Source organism: Gavialis gangeticus, unplaced genomic scaffold (assembly GCF_001723915.1).
Source record: "Gavialis gangeticus isolate Ggan-Ray unplaced genomic scaffold, GavGan_comp1, whole genome shotgun sequence".
NCBI classification, from domain to species: domain Eukaryota; kingdom Metazoa; phylum Chordata; order Crocodylia; family Gavialidae; genus Gavialis; species Gavialis gangeticus.
Genome location: NW_017729022.1, coordinates 4,173,227 through 4,187,082, shown reverse-complemented (window position 1 = coordinate 4,187,082; position 13,856 = coordinate 4,173,227). Strand labels below are relative to the sequence as shown.

General features: G+C 39.9%; 1 protein-coding gene across 1 annotated transcript in view; it reads right to left on the bottom strand.

The window, feature by feature from the left end:
- Positions 1-2,917: 2,917 nt before the first annotated feature.
- The window catches only part of PPP1R3A (protein phosphatase 1 regulatory subunit 3A), a 62,764-nt gene continuing 51,825 nt past the window's right edge, over positions 2,918-13,856 (bottom strand). The window contains exons 2-4 of the mRNA XM_019514550.1: positions 11,206-11,264; positions 10,962-11,098; positions 2,918-8,752 (exon numbers count right to left, since the gene is read on the bottom strand). Of these exons, the coding sequence (XP_019370095.1) occupies positions 6,026-8,752; positions 10,962-11,098; positions 11,206-11,264 (2,923 nt within the window). The 3' untranslated portion in view covers positions 2,918-6,025. The remainder of the gene's footprint in view (positions 8,753-10,961; positions 11,099-11,205; positions 11,265-13,856) is intronic.

Genomic DNA, 13,856 nt, shown 5'->3' with positions numbered 1-13,856 from the left:
ACTTAGTGTACACGCTAGCCCCCACACACTCGGGGCAGCTAAGAATTGTGGTCTTTTGGCTTTACCTCAGTGAAAATGGGAGCCTTAGTAGCCACCCATAGAGTAGCTCTGTGGCCACTCCCAGAGAAAGTCCTCTTCAGGAATTTTATAGTGTTTATGAGTACTGCCTGGACAACAGTGCTGAGGCCAGATTCTCTGCCTACCAAACATTAGGGGCAGGAAGCTAACCAAGACATTTTCTGCTACATCTCCATGAACTGGTAATGGATAAAAGTGTTCTAGTGCATTATCATGTACTTGAATTTCTGCAGCTTCCATCTGTAGACCTAATACTCTACTTATACCTTTTGTCTGAATTATAGTCACGTAATTAGAGAAATCAGCTCAGAAACCTTACAATTGGCTATTTTTGGTGTGATATTTTTTCTTGGAACCATTCACACCTCCAGTCTAGCTCTTACTTTGCAACCTCTCACTCAGACACACAACTTAATTCACCTATAGGCTTATTCATCAGGTCACTCCTTTCCTTCCTTTCTGTCAGTCTACACCATTACCACCAGCTAAGAACCCTCAGTCCTCTTCAGTCCAACTGCATTATTTGAGAAACACTGTTCAACCCCCAATCAGGTTTAGTCTGAAAAATTTCTGTTTTCCTGCCAAGCTGAACCAATAGCCCCAGCTCAGGACCACAACCAAATGAACTCTCCCAAGGTCAGAATAGCATCCCAGCTCCACCCCTATCCTTCCTATTCTACCTCTCCCACAAACAGGCTCAGGAAATCTACTGCTAACCCTAAAACCACATACCGAGGTGCACAAAAGACATCTGACATGCTTTAGTCACAAAGCTATTGTACAGAAAGTGGAAACACAACCATATGTCAGTCATGCTTTATAGGAAATGTGTGACCCCTGCTCTGTTTTCAAAAGGAATGATTTGCAAGTTTAATTCCAGGAGAGGGTTCTAGGATATAAATCACAGTCTGACATCAGTGCCTCCTTGCAAACTAGAGTTAGACATCTCTAAAATCTTGCACTTGAGAGGGACAGGATTTAAACCTACCTCTGTATTTCCCATTGACTACCTGGGGCAGATCCCCACTTCGCCTGCTGACTGTTGTGAATCCCTTTCAGAGGTGCCTAATACTCTTTGCACAATGTATATAGAGGTTAGATGCCTAACTAAAGAGTTGTGGTTTCCAAACAGCTAGCTAGGTGCCTGAACATTAGATGTGACAAGCATTGTCAGCAAGGCCATTCATTGACTTTTCTGACTCCCTTAGTGAATCTAGCCCCAACACTGTCTCCTTGCAGCCATACTCAGAAACTCCCCATCCCTCCCACCCACACAGAGACTCCATGTGTATTACTGGGTCTGTGAAAGCAAAGGCTGCAGCAGGAGGTGTGCATGTGCAGTCACCTCTATTGTGATGAACAAAAATAGCTCCTCAGAAGCCTGCAGTCACTTCTCTGTGCCACGTCCCTCTGCTGTCTGCAATCTACATACTGCAGAGCCAGAAGTTCCCCGATGGCAACCAGCAATCAACCACACAATGCATTTTTGACATTACTGGTAAGGTTTAGCCTCATTATCTCCTAACAACCAAGTGCCCTGATACAAACCTCCCTTGATTTTTTTTCCAGAATTTTACTTCCAGCAGTATAGAAATGCTGCAATAAAAAGACATATTTATCCATTACATGTATAGCTCAGGCAGCAGCCAGGAGGTATACCCTACCTTGTACTCCTGATACAGTAAGGAAAGACTTTCATGATAAAATATAGCTTAATCTCTATATTAGATTGGTGTTGGGCCTCTCATAATCATAGACTCATCTATAAAAACCATACCATCTGTTTTGCTTTGTTGGGAGATGTAACCATTACTGGCTAAAAAGAATCAAGCTATCAGAAGTATTGGACAAATTAAAAGTGAATCACTGGGGAAAAGCAACATTTTAGAGCCAAAAATGATTTCTTCATTGAAATAAGTAGAAACATAAAGTTGAATGTTTTTCCAATATTATAAGGGCACTGTTTTTATACTACAAATAAAGATAAGAGGATTTTTAAAGGATATCTTATCAAATGTTAAATACAAAAGACAAAATGAGTTGCTTTGTTGTTTTAAGTGCATAAGTAACAGTTCAGCAGCTGTGTTCACAGATCAATCTAGACTTATGTTTTGCAATCAGAAAATATGATCTCCTGACTAAACATCTTAAATATAGAATGCAGAAATCCCAGTTCAAATATGAGAAACGCTAACAGCATTCCACTTGTATTTAGATGAAACTATGCTTATTCTAGCATTCAAATATTTATCCTAAATTACAACTCAGAATGTTTGTACATGGTAAAGTGGCAGATTTAGAAATTCTTAACCCATTGGATTCGGGAATAAAGCCATTTGGAGCTAGATTACTGTATGTATTTATAATAGAAATAGACAGAAAAATTAAAATATAATTTAGTTGATCTCCAGTTAATGGTTTAAGATATATGATAACATACAAATCTGTAGTATACTTTTTTCTTTTGAGTGAATATCCATACAAAGTAGATCACGTCTGTTCAGCTCAAATACACACATATTTATTCATCTTATCTGTTCTTTTCTGCACATACTTCTTCTCTCCTTAATTTTATCTGGCCATTCCTCAAATCCTGATCTAGGGATGTAGTCCCTGTGCTTTCTTCCTCACTTAAGCACAGGCCCACCATTCTCCTCCTTTCGCCTTTCTCACCATCATAGGCCAGTTGACCTAAGACTGAGTGTAGAACAACTAAACAAAGAATTTGAGTTAAAATAAATGAAAGAAACCACATGCAGTCACTAAATTAAATACAAGGTGCTTACCACACCAGCGTTTCCCCATTGTTCCAGGATGTCCTGACTAATATGGACTGTGGCCCAGACACTCAAAGGTGTTTAGGTGCTTAGGGCTTGATCCAAAAAGGGGGCTATGGGGACCTAAAATTGAGGGGCAGCAGTCAATTCTATACTGTGCCTTTGTTAGGCTCTTGCTGTCTGGAAACCAGAATCCTGGATTAGGCACTTGCCCCATATCCAACACATGGGATTTGTCTCAGAAGTGTATCCAAAGCAGCCAGTACTGTGAGATGGAAGCCACAAAAGGTAAAAGACTAAACGCAGGGCTGTATTAGAAATACCACCCTTCTTCAAGAGTTAAGCATCCCACTGAGGGTTGCAAAGAGGCCCCACTGGCTACTTAAGATCTATAGCTCCGGACCCTCTCTTGAAGGTTGTTAGCTACAGCCATTTTTTAAAGAACTAAGTGGGATCCCCTCCTTTTTCCTTAAGGACACAGGGTAAGGGAAGAGGTCACTTTTTACACAGTAGTCTACTCCTTACTACACAGCTCCAGGAGTGGTAGATATGGATTCACTTCTCTACTCAGCCTGAGAAGATTCAAGCACAAATCTCCAGCCTCCCAGAAGAGTTCCCTAGCCAACAGACTACAGGTTATTCTGAAAAGAATACCCGGCTATTGCTCCTGTTGGAAATGTGGGCAACAGTGTGCTTGATTAACTGCGCAGAAAGAGAATACAAGTGGGGATATGGCTCTGTAGTCTAGTGGCTCATGTACTCACTTTGATGGGGAAGACCTAGATCTGGTCCCTAATCTGAAGACTGTCTCTGTATTTCAAATTAAACAGGCAGGTGATAAAGAAATAGTTTCCTCCCAGGTAAATGCCCTAACCACTAGACTTGCAAACAATGCTGCCTATAACCCAGTGAATCTTGTCTTTTTATTGCTGCACAGTGGCATGTCTTCCACAGGAAGAACTGAGAGTGTCCCTGTCCCAGCCTGGCCTCTACTTAGTGAGTTAGGTATTCTCCTTTCTCATTTGTCCAGAAGAAATATATGAATTTGAACCCTCTTAGGCTGGGGAGGACTTATAACCTAAATCTCCCACTAGAATTGTATATAAAATGTGAAAAGCACCATTGCTACCACACCTGACTTCTTACTAGAAGACAGCCATGTCCATATTTGTGAGAAGCACAATCCTAACAGATGTGTATTACCTGTACTCTGAGAACACGTATGAAATTGGGCCCCTCAGTTACTTAAGTGGGTGAATGCCTACTTTCTGGATCTCAGTGGGATTTACACATGAATTCTGCAGACTGATGCAATTCTGGCAAGGCAAAGAGGTGCAGCTCTGAGTGCCTGGGAAATTTTAGGGTCAGAGAGTATGATGTCTATGGCTTTTAGGTGCCTTCAGGGGTAGGTGGCAGCTCAGAAGGGTTTTTACATCACAAAATTTGAGTTAGGCAACTAAATCCTTTATTGGATTTATTCCAATTATTTCAATGGGATTTGATCACCTAAATACCATTGAGCTTCTGGGCAAAGTGTGACAACCTTTTTTCTGCCAGCCACACAAAGTGGATACCACTCTAGATACCACTAATATCACCCACTTGGATTACTGTCCAAAACAGTCCATGCATCTAGCCAGAAGCAGGTTTTGACATACATCTCCACCCCACAGAATGCATCATTTCCATGAAGCTGCATTTTTGCCCTCTTGGAGAGCAGGAGTGTTAGGGTCACTCCTGTCGCAGGGTCTTTAAACATCCTGAAATATGTAAACAGTCTTTAGCCAACTGCTAAAACCTGCTTCAGTGCTAAGCAAATAATGGTCATGTTATTTTGATTATCTATCTTACTCATATATTGCACCTATATCTTTTACAGCTACTATATAATTTCACTATGGCCCTGTCCTCAGCTGTGCAGAGGTGAAAGGCAGAGGAGTGCTCAAAGCCACTCTTCTCCTTTCTCAGTCTTTGGGACTCCAGTAACATAGTCTAGTCTCAGGGGGGATGTTGCATTATGCTTGGCTGCAGTGTCCCCTTTTCATTGAACTTTTCTGGGATCCAAATTGTAAGAGTGCAGCATGCTCCAGATGCTCCTTTCCTTTTGTGACATACTGGTGGATTGCTGCTAAACTGGACAAGAGTAGCTTAGAGCCAGTGAACTCCACAGCATGCCCCTTGTAGTGGAATTCTCCCACCTGTCTCACCAGGGTAGACTTGGGGCTAATCTGCAACACTAAACCAACTTATTGAATGCTGGGATCACGCCCCATGTTTTCCTTTTAGGCTTTTCTGCTGTTGAATAATAAGACCTAGTTAAAAACCCTTAAATAAAAAAGGCAGTGTTGCCAATTCTGAAAACAATCAAAGCATTCAATTCCTTTTTTTATTCAGTGCTTTGTAGATATGAATATCTTAAATCTAATGAAATGCTCTAGTCATCATTTGCAAATATATAAACATCACTTGAAAACATCCCAGTTATGAATGTTTGTGGAAGTGAGTGATAGTGGGCTCACAGGTGTATCCTTCAGTCTCTTACACCTCCGTGGTATGGAAGCAGGTCAACTAGCTTGCCAAAGTTACATAATGTTACTGGAGTCAAAGCTTGACATTTTTCAATAACGATGATTATTATTGCACTACCTCAAAACAATGAAATAAAAATTTGAAAGAACTATTTAGTCTACAAACAGTTTTCATCTCTCAAAATAGATTATCAGTTGCGGTGTCAGTATTACCATAATGCCATTCTCTGTGTTAACTACTATACAAAACCTTAGAAAAATGTTCAGAAAAATGTAAGCTTTACTACAAAAAACAAATGGAAGAAAATGGTGTTTTTAAGTGCTGAAGAGATATGAAGCATTGCATCTTCATAGCCTGGTAAGAAGCAGCAGCTGTACTTAATTTTAACGTGATGTGCTTCAGATCTCATATTCATATAGGCATTAATGATCCAAATATAATGGTCCTATATAGAATAATTACTTATACGAAGGCACAAGCTTCATATGCATTCTTTTTTAAAAAGGTGCTTCAAGAAGAAACTTGCTGTGGTTTTGACAATGAATATTCCCATCTAACAGTTAAAATGCTTTTGAGGGGCTGAGGAGTATTAACCTTACATTTTAAGTGCAGGAGACAATTTTAGACCACGAACCTTGATGTTACTCCTTCTTTACAGACTCCTTGCATCTTCCTCCAGCCCAGTATAGCCAGTACAAGGAAAACAGGTAGAGTGCAAAACAAACCGTTAAATCATAATGACAGAGCGTTACAACAAATACAACAAAGAAAAGAAAAAAGAAGATTCTGTGACTGATACGCTTTAAAACTAGAGACTCACTAGGTAAACTATGTGCTTCATTTTTCTGGTCACAAATATCAGCAGAATCAGAAACATGCTGCCTTCCATGCTGGGAGCCATCATGCCAGTTTAATATTTTTCCCTCAGTTATTAAACCTTCAGACTGAGATGCTGTCTCTTCAACTTCTTCAATAGGCTCACTAATTAAAATCATTGGCCCTAATGACTTATCTTTTCTGAACTCTGTTTGATGGAAACACTGGCCTATATTCTTTTCTCTTCCATTGCTAGAAGTCAACAAATCTGAACTCTGAAGAGCTTCTTTGTGTTCAACTTCAGGGGAGAGAGTTTTATTAATATGTGTCATTTCACTTGTGGGATTGAAATCATATCCTGATTCAGCAGAAACATTGGGGAGTGGTTTGAATGCAGAGTCTGTATTTGGATGCCCTGTATTTTCTGCCTCAGCAGCAATTATCTTAATAGACTCTTCAGAAGATGTCACTGAAGAGTTTTTGTAATGGTAACTAGATATGATATTTGTATCAGAAGGTGGCATTTTGGTTTCATTTTTAGCACCCAAATGGGAATGTGTTCCAAAAATGCTTTCCTCCTTTTGAAGTTCTTCAATCTCCTTACTGTACAAAGACAGCTGGGGATTTGTGGGGGATTTAGATGACTCTTCTGAACGTAAATCCTGTTCCAAACTCTGTTCTTCTGTAGCAGAAGCCCATAATGTTTTCTCTGCAGGTGGAATATTTCTAATGTCATGTTCTGCTTTGGCAAGTCTTTCTCTGATATTGCATACAGACATTGCTTCTCCTTGCAGTGTTTCATGTTCGTGTGCATTATAAATATCTAAAACTGATTTCTTTTCAAATTCAGTGTCATATAATACACCCACTGTGTTGCGTTGACAAAGAGTATAATGTGAACCATCATTTCTCCCTTCATGTGTATCAAACGCTGTTTCCTTTTCCTCTGTGGGCCTGTCACTTAGTGCAGTCTCTTGAGGTAGCTTAGCAATTACTGCTTTTTCGCTAGCAGACATTTTTTCTGGAGCACTTTCTGATGTTGTTTTAATTATATAAGCTGTACTTGCTTCTGCTTCCTGTGTAATATCATGCTCAGATACAGAAGACTTTTCAAATCCCACAGCCTCATGGCAGGTAAACAATTCTTCTCTGGGAGTAACATTTGCACACCCAGAATTATCCTGCATTCCCCACGTAACTTGACCACCTGTTTGTTCTTTAATATGTTCTGATCTATTTGCTTCACACTCTCTTTCTACCAGTTGCCTTTCTGAAACACCCCAGCTTTGATTTTCAGGTATCACTCTGTTCTTATCCTCTGAAAGGATACTCGCAGATTTAGGTTGACAGGGATCTGTATGCAAAACATTGCTATTTGTTGAAAAATAACATTGACTGTACAGTCTTTCATCAACAACTTTATGACCATTTTCCCCTGTACTGGACACATCATCTGGGTTTAATGACATAGCATTTGAAGCACTAGTGGGAAAAATAGTCACTCTACATTGAGTGGCGTCTGGATATTCACTGTCTATTCTCCTGAAGTCATCACTTAATTCACTATATCCCTCCTCCCTTTGATTTTCTTCCACATAGCTTGAGATTTCTTTGCTTTTGTTGCCTGAGTGTCCTCTGTCTCTTGCCCATGTAAACTCTGTGACTTCACAAGAGCCTGCAGCCTTTCTTTTATCCGCTATATGGGAACAAATCTGGTCATCTGCTTGTGAAGGATTGTCTTCATGTTTGTTGTCCACAGTTGATAGCAACTCTGTGGCTTGTGTTTCAGAATGTGCAAAAATGCCAGCATATAAATCTGTTCTTACATGCACCTGGTCTTTGCTTTCAGTCATGTTGACTTCTCCTTCACTTTTATCAGTGTCTGCCAACAATGAATCTAGAGTTTGGGAAGACATCTGTACCATGTGTTGCTCTACAGCTGGGTTAGCATTGTCATCCAGTGTTTCTGTTGCACATGCACTTAATTGCGTTGGTTTATCATGCTCTGCACAAATTGCTTCTAGTCTCATTTCATAGGTCTCTTTATAGATATAAGCATCATCTTCACTGATGAATAATCTCTCCATCATCTTACTTCCTGAGGCGCTATCTGTTTCACCTTTTGAAACATCCACATAGCTCATTTCTTGTCTGCTTGATACAATATCAGGAGTACCGATAGTCTCATTTTGCTTTGTTCCAGGCAAATATTCCTGTGATAAAAGGGTGGCGGTATCAGTGCATTCCAAAGGCTGCTCACTAATGTTTACAGAGCCTGCAGTAAGTTCCTGTGCTGATGGCTGACTATAATTATATCCTATTGAATACTTTTTGTTATCATTATCATGTAATTCTTCTAACTCTTGTAAAATATTTTCTGAGGAGGAAGTGATAGGCACAGGCTGCCTAAGCAAGTCGGTGCTGGTTTCAGTAAGGGTTAGCTTATTCTCCAGTCCTTGGGCTTCATTTGGAAAATTAACTGGCTCTGTTGTGTATAAATTCCTTTCATCTCTGGAAGAAGTACTTCTAGTTCCTGTGAAGTGCTGATTTAGCTGAAACAATAGAATAGAAAAAATGATCAAAAAAAGCTTTATAAAAATATGCTAAATGAATAAGGCAGGATGTCGTTATGGAAAGTTTTGTTTTCAGTAACAAAGCTTTGATGGAATCATGTTCTGAACCATTTGCAAAATTTGCATTGTATGTATTTTTTAACATATGTAATGAGCTTTATAGTGACGCTGAAAGGAGCATGAAATAAAACAGAATTAAGAACTCTCTCTTTATTCATGAGTTCAGTAAGCTGCAAGTGCATTTTATACAAATGAAATCTAAAGAGACCATGCTCTAAATGGGAGGTTAATTCATTCTCTGCACATTCAGTTCTAATTTTTTGGGTTTTTTGTAAGTGAGAGAATTGATACAGTATATCAAAGCCTGGTAACATACAGTATTGTCCAGTAAAACAAAGACACATTCGCACACAGACAATACTGTAAGGATTATCTTTGCTTCATTTCTCTTTGGGACCTTTTGCAGCCTTCAAACCAGAATGTTTTTAGACAATATAATAAGGCATAAGTTGGAAATGAGATTAGTGAAGTAAAAGGCTAGAAACTAATCACTCTCCTTCCTAGCTCCCAAATATCATATTGTATTATTCAACTATGCCTGCTTGTCATTGCACTCTCTTCTCACTTTAGGATACTCACAATGATAGCTCCATGCTGATCAATTAGAGGATAGTTTCTTGGGCACCCCTTTTTACATTTACACTTGCTGTAGATACCCCATTACAGTTTCTCTTATTAATATGTTTTCTGCAAAGCCTCTGCAAACTATTAATAGTAAAACGTCACTCAAAGAAAAGTGAGGGAGCTAATGTCTCTGCAAATTCTGTTTTAATGACCCTCTGCCAACTGGTGCTCAAATGTATTTGAGCTCTTCGGTGATGCCAACTGTCAGGATTTAACAGTGAGATGCCTGTGTTTTTTTTCCCTTCTCATAACTGACATTTGCATGATCTCAATAATTATATGCAAATCTTACGATTTCCCCTTCTTCTCACATAAGGCTCATGTTACTTGTCAACTGCACAGCTGTCTTGTGAGCCAATGCCTGTGGGTTTCAAAGATTTGGTTGTATTTCCATCTATTATAAACCTTCATTGTTTAATTCATTAAAGAGTGCAGAGTGCAAATTAACATCTAAATTACATCTCCCCCCATTCATTTATTGTATGGGCAATCCCTGTAATTTATAAACAAATCGTTATATTTGATCCAGCTCATTGTAGCAGGGCAAATTGAGAAAAGTATGTGATTTTTATGGCCCTTTTAAAATGCATGTTCGATCTTTAAAAAATATGGAGATGTTGACTTTCAGGTGGTGAGAGGTCCCACTATAGGTGACAACTTTGAATTTTCTGCAAGTTAGAGCTAAGAAAATTTCATATTTAAGTGTGAGGAAGTCATTCTCTTTTTCCTTATCAAAAAGAGAGAGGGGCACTCATTTTCCTTTCTTGTCTGATTCAGCATTCACACTTTCACAGGTGATAGCCATTATAATCTATGATTATGAATCTATGTAACCAAATGATATAAGCTCAGAACGGGCACCAAGAATAATAAATTGATGTATATGTCTCATTTATTGCCATTTCTTTCTCCATGCTGAAAAATGCAAGCCAAACTAAAGGAAAAAAATAAGTAATTTAAGTGTTCACTGAGTGTGAAATTTATTATAACAAATTAATACTAAATACAGATATAGAAAAGTCTACTGTGATAACTATATAATTTGTCCTATTAAAATTATGGAAATAGGCATTTTGTTTATGTGGTGGGTTCCATTGTTAACTTGTAAGAAATGCAAGATCCTAGCAACACCATTAATATAGGAATTTTACCAAATATAAAATGTTTATGTTAAGTATATACTTTTCAGGAGACACTAGGAAGAGAGATCTTTCAAATGTTACTCTTCTAATTCTTCCAAACTGTCATTTAGAGACAGACCTTGCTAAAGAAGTAGGAGAGAGATGTCATTAATTTAACACCACAAGAAATTAATGCAGTATACTAAAATCAAAGTACCTTCTGTTGTTGATTCAGATGGAGATGCAATGAAAACTCAGAACAAGGTTTTACATTTGTAAATTAGTACATCAGCCAGCTCAGTTAAAAAGGGGACATTTCACTGGCTTTGAAGCATAAATAGATTCATATAATCTAGTATGGAAGATGTAATTGTAACACTTACCAGCAACTCTAATTCTTTTTCATTATCTTCATTATCACCTTCATTATATTTCACACTTGTATCTTTTACATTTTTGTTAATTGGTTCCATGTCTTTGTCCTCCTCTTGCGAGTAAATAATTTCTGGGATATTTGCACCTAAAGAGTTAACAAAAATATATTTGAATACTTGAATTGTTTATTTCATTATCTATTTTTAATTAACATGTGCAGTAAGGAAGAACTAATTAAACTGGGTGTTGTACCTGAAGTCCTTGAATTATTCCATATGTCATCATCAGATGTTGCCAGTATTTCTTCTTTGCTGTTAAATGAAAAAGAAACGTCATGAGTTATTTTGCAACAATTATTGTTCCAAATCTTTTTACATCCAAACCTAAAAATAGCTAAAGTAATTATGCAAAATATTTCATGTTTTTTGCAATTCTGAAGAAACATAACTCTACAGACAACAATTGTATAAAATATTTTTAATGATGTGGCATTAACTCTTGGTTAAGGAAAGAAGTATTAAAGAACGTGTTGACTTTCAGATCATACTGTAAAGTTGATGTGTTCTCAGGCATTTGCTGAGAAAACTGCATAAGGATGGATTAGATGGGTGAAAAATAAGGGAGCATCATTTGGGGTTGACCAGGGTTTTGGCTGTAAGTCTGTTGAAGTTGTTTTTACTGTTAAAATATTTGCAGGTAAGCAGAGAGCATAAGACATTTCTGTAAACTGCAATAAACAAAGAAATCTTGCTGCATTGAAGTACCTAAGGCTAAACTGTTCCTGTACTGTAGGATCTAATCCTGCTGCCATTCAGTCATTGATTTCAAATGGAACAGGATCCTTAAAGATAAGAGACCTAAACCTGCCATGTGACTACCCAAGGAAGGGCACTGAGTGTGTTTCACACCTATAAACCTCCACACCTTAGTTGGAGGTGGAGGTTTAGATGGAACTAATGTTCAGGTCCTGATCAGAATTTACCCTTGGTAAATAAAATAGTAATGATTTTTAAAAATATTAAAATATATTTTATAGCAATCAAGGACTCCATCCCCATGAAGAGAAAACATTTGTGTAGGCCTTAATAAGTTTGTGATCTGCCAGACTACTAGTGGTACTAGATTAAACTGCTTTCCAGTTTTCAATTACTAATGTAGTTTATCGCTACATCAGAGGTGTACATCAAGAACTCCGTGAACAACTGTTCACCAGGGCATCTCTGGGGAAAACTAGGGGTAATGGTCACAAACTCCTGGAAGACCTTTTCAGGCTTAACTGAAAAGGAAAAACTACTTCACAGTTAGGGTGTCCAGACTGTGGAAAAAGCTCCCTCCAGAGGTGGCGCAATCACCTACCTTGGAAATCTTCAAGAGGAGACTGAACAGTCACCTTGCTGGGGTCACCTGACCCCAGTTGTCTTTTGTGCTTGTGCAGGGGGCTGGACCAAATAATCTTCCGAGGTCCCTTCCAGACCTTTACAATCTATGAATCAATTAATCTATCATTCTTTTCCTGCTTCATTTTATTCAAACCTCATTCAGTTAGGCTGATGTAACATTCATTTGGTCAACAAAAATATACCCTTCATTCAGAAGTAGAATGCTAAATTTATACTTTGTCAAGAGAATCTAGACACGTACTGTCACCACATGTTTAAAAACAAAGCATTCCCTCCTTTAGGAACTTGGGGACTGCCAGGCTGGATCAGACATGAGATCCATTTAGTCCAGTGTCCTGCCTCTGAGCGTGGCCAGCCCCAGATGCATCCCAACCCTGCAGAAGGATGATGTAAAGTAATCTGCCTTTCCTCATCAGATCTCATCCTGAGTTTTAGCAGCTAAGCTCATCCGTGAAAAATGAGGTTTAATATCCCTTCCACAATTTAGTTTTATCATGAATTACCATAACTCTAGGTATTCTTGATATTCATAAAGTATCTAATCATTTTTAAGCCCTGCTCAGCTAGGGTTTGCCTACTGCAGTGTTCTGTAGATACATGGGGTGCATCCAGACAAGTGCACACGTGCCTCTTGCTCCATCTCAAACCCCTTTGAGATGGGGTAAGAGGCACGTGCAGGAAAGAAAAAATACTTCCCGTGCTGCAAACTTGCAGTGCAGGGAGAAAATTAGACCCCTGGGTATCCAGTGGTCTAAAAACAATGAAGCTCAAAAAAAAGGGGTAGGGCACGGTCCCGGACCATGCCCTGAGGCAACCAGAGGCTGGGCCCTCCACAGAGATGCTCTGGCTGCCACAGCATCTCTGTAGTTGGCCCCTCACCCTGGTGCTGAAATACATGGCCTGCCCATGCAGGGCAAGCAGCTGCTTCAGCACCAGGGCTCCAGGGCTATAAGGGGTCGGGGGCTGGAGGAGGGGGGGAACTATGGGGCAGACCCTGGTGGCCCCACCCACACCGCCAGTCCTCCAATCCCTGCCCCAACCCCTGCCTGCCTCTCCGAACTCCCCAATCACTTTCCTGCCCGGCTCCATCCCCCCATCCCCCCAATCCCTGTCCTGCCCAGCCCACCTCTCCGACCCCTGAGGCCCCTGATCCCTGCTCCCCCACCCCAGCATCCCAACAGTTGAAAAAAAAAAAACCCTTGGGCATTTACCAGAAGTCCAGCTGCAGTCTAGATCACTGGGGCCCTGTCCACACAGCACAGGGCAGAGTGACAGCCCCAGTGGCCTCCGCTTGGGCCCTCCTGTCTTCCATTGCCCTGTGCTGCCCAGGAGGGCTCTGCCAGGAGACCCCAGAGCCCCAACAGCCCCTGCTCCTGGGGTAAGTAGAGGCATTTTTTTTCTTTTTAAAGTGATGGTGCCTGGGGTTGGAGGGGCAGCCATGGGGTTCTGGGGGTGCAATTGTGGGGTGGGTGTGGGTGGGGCAGCCACTGGGGGGGTCTGAGG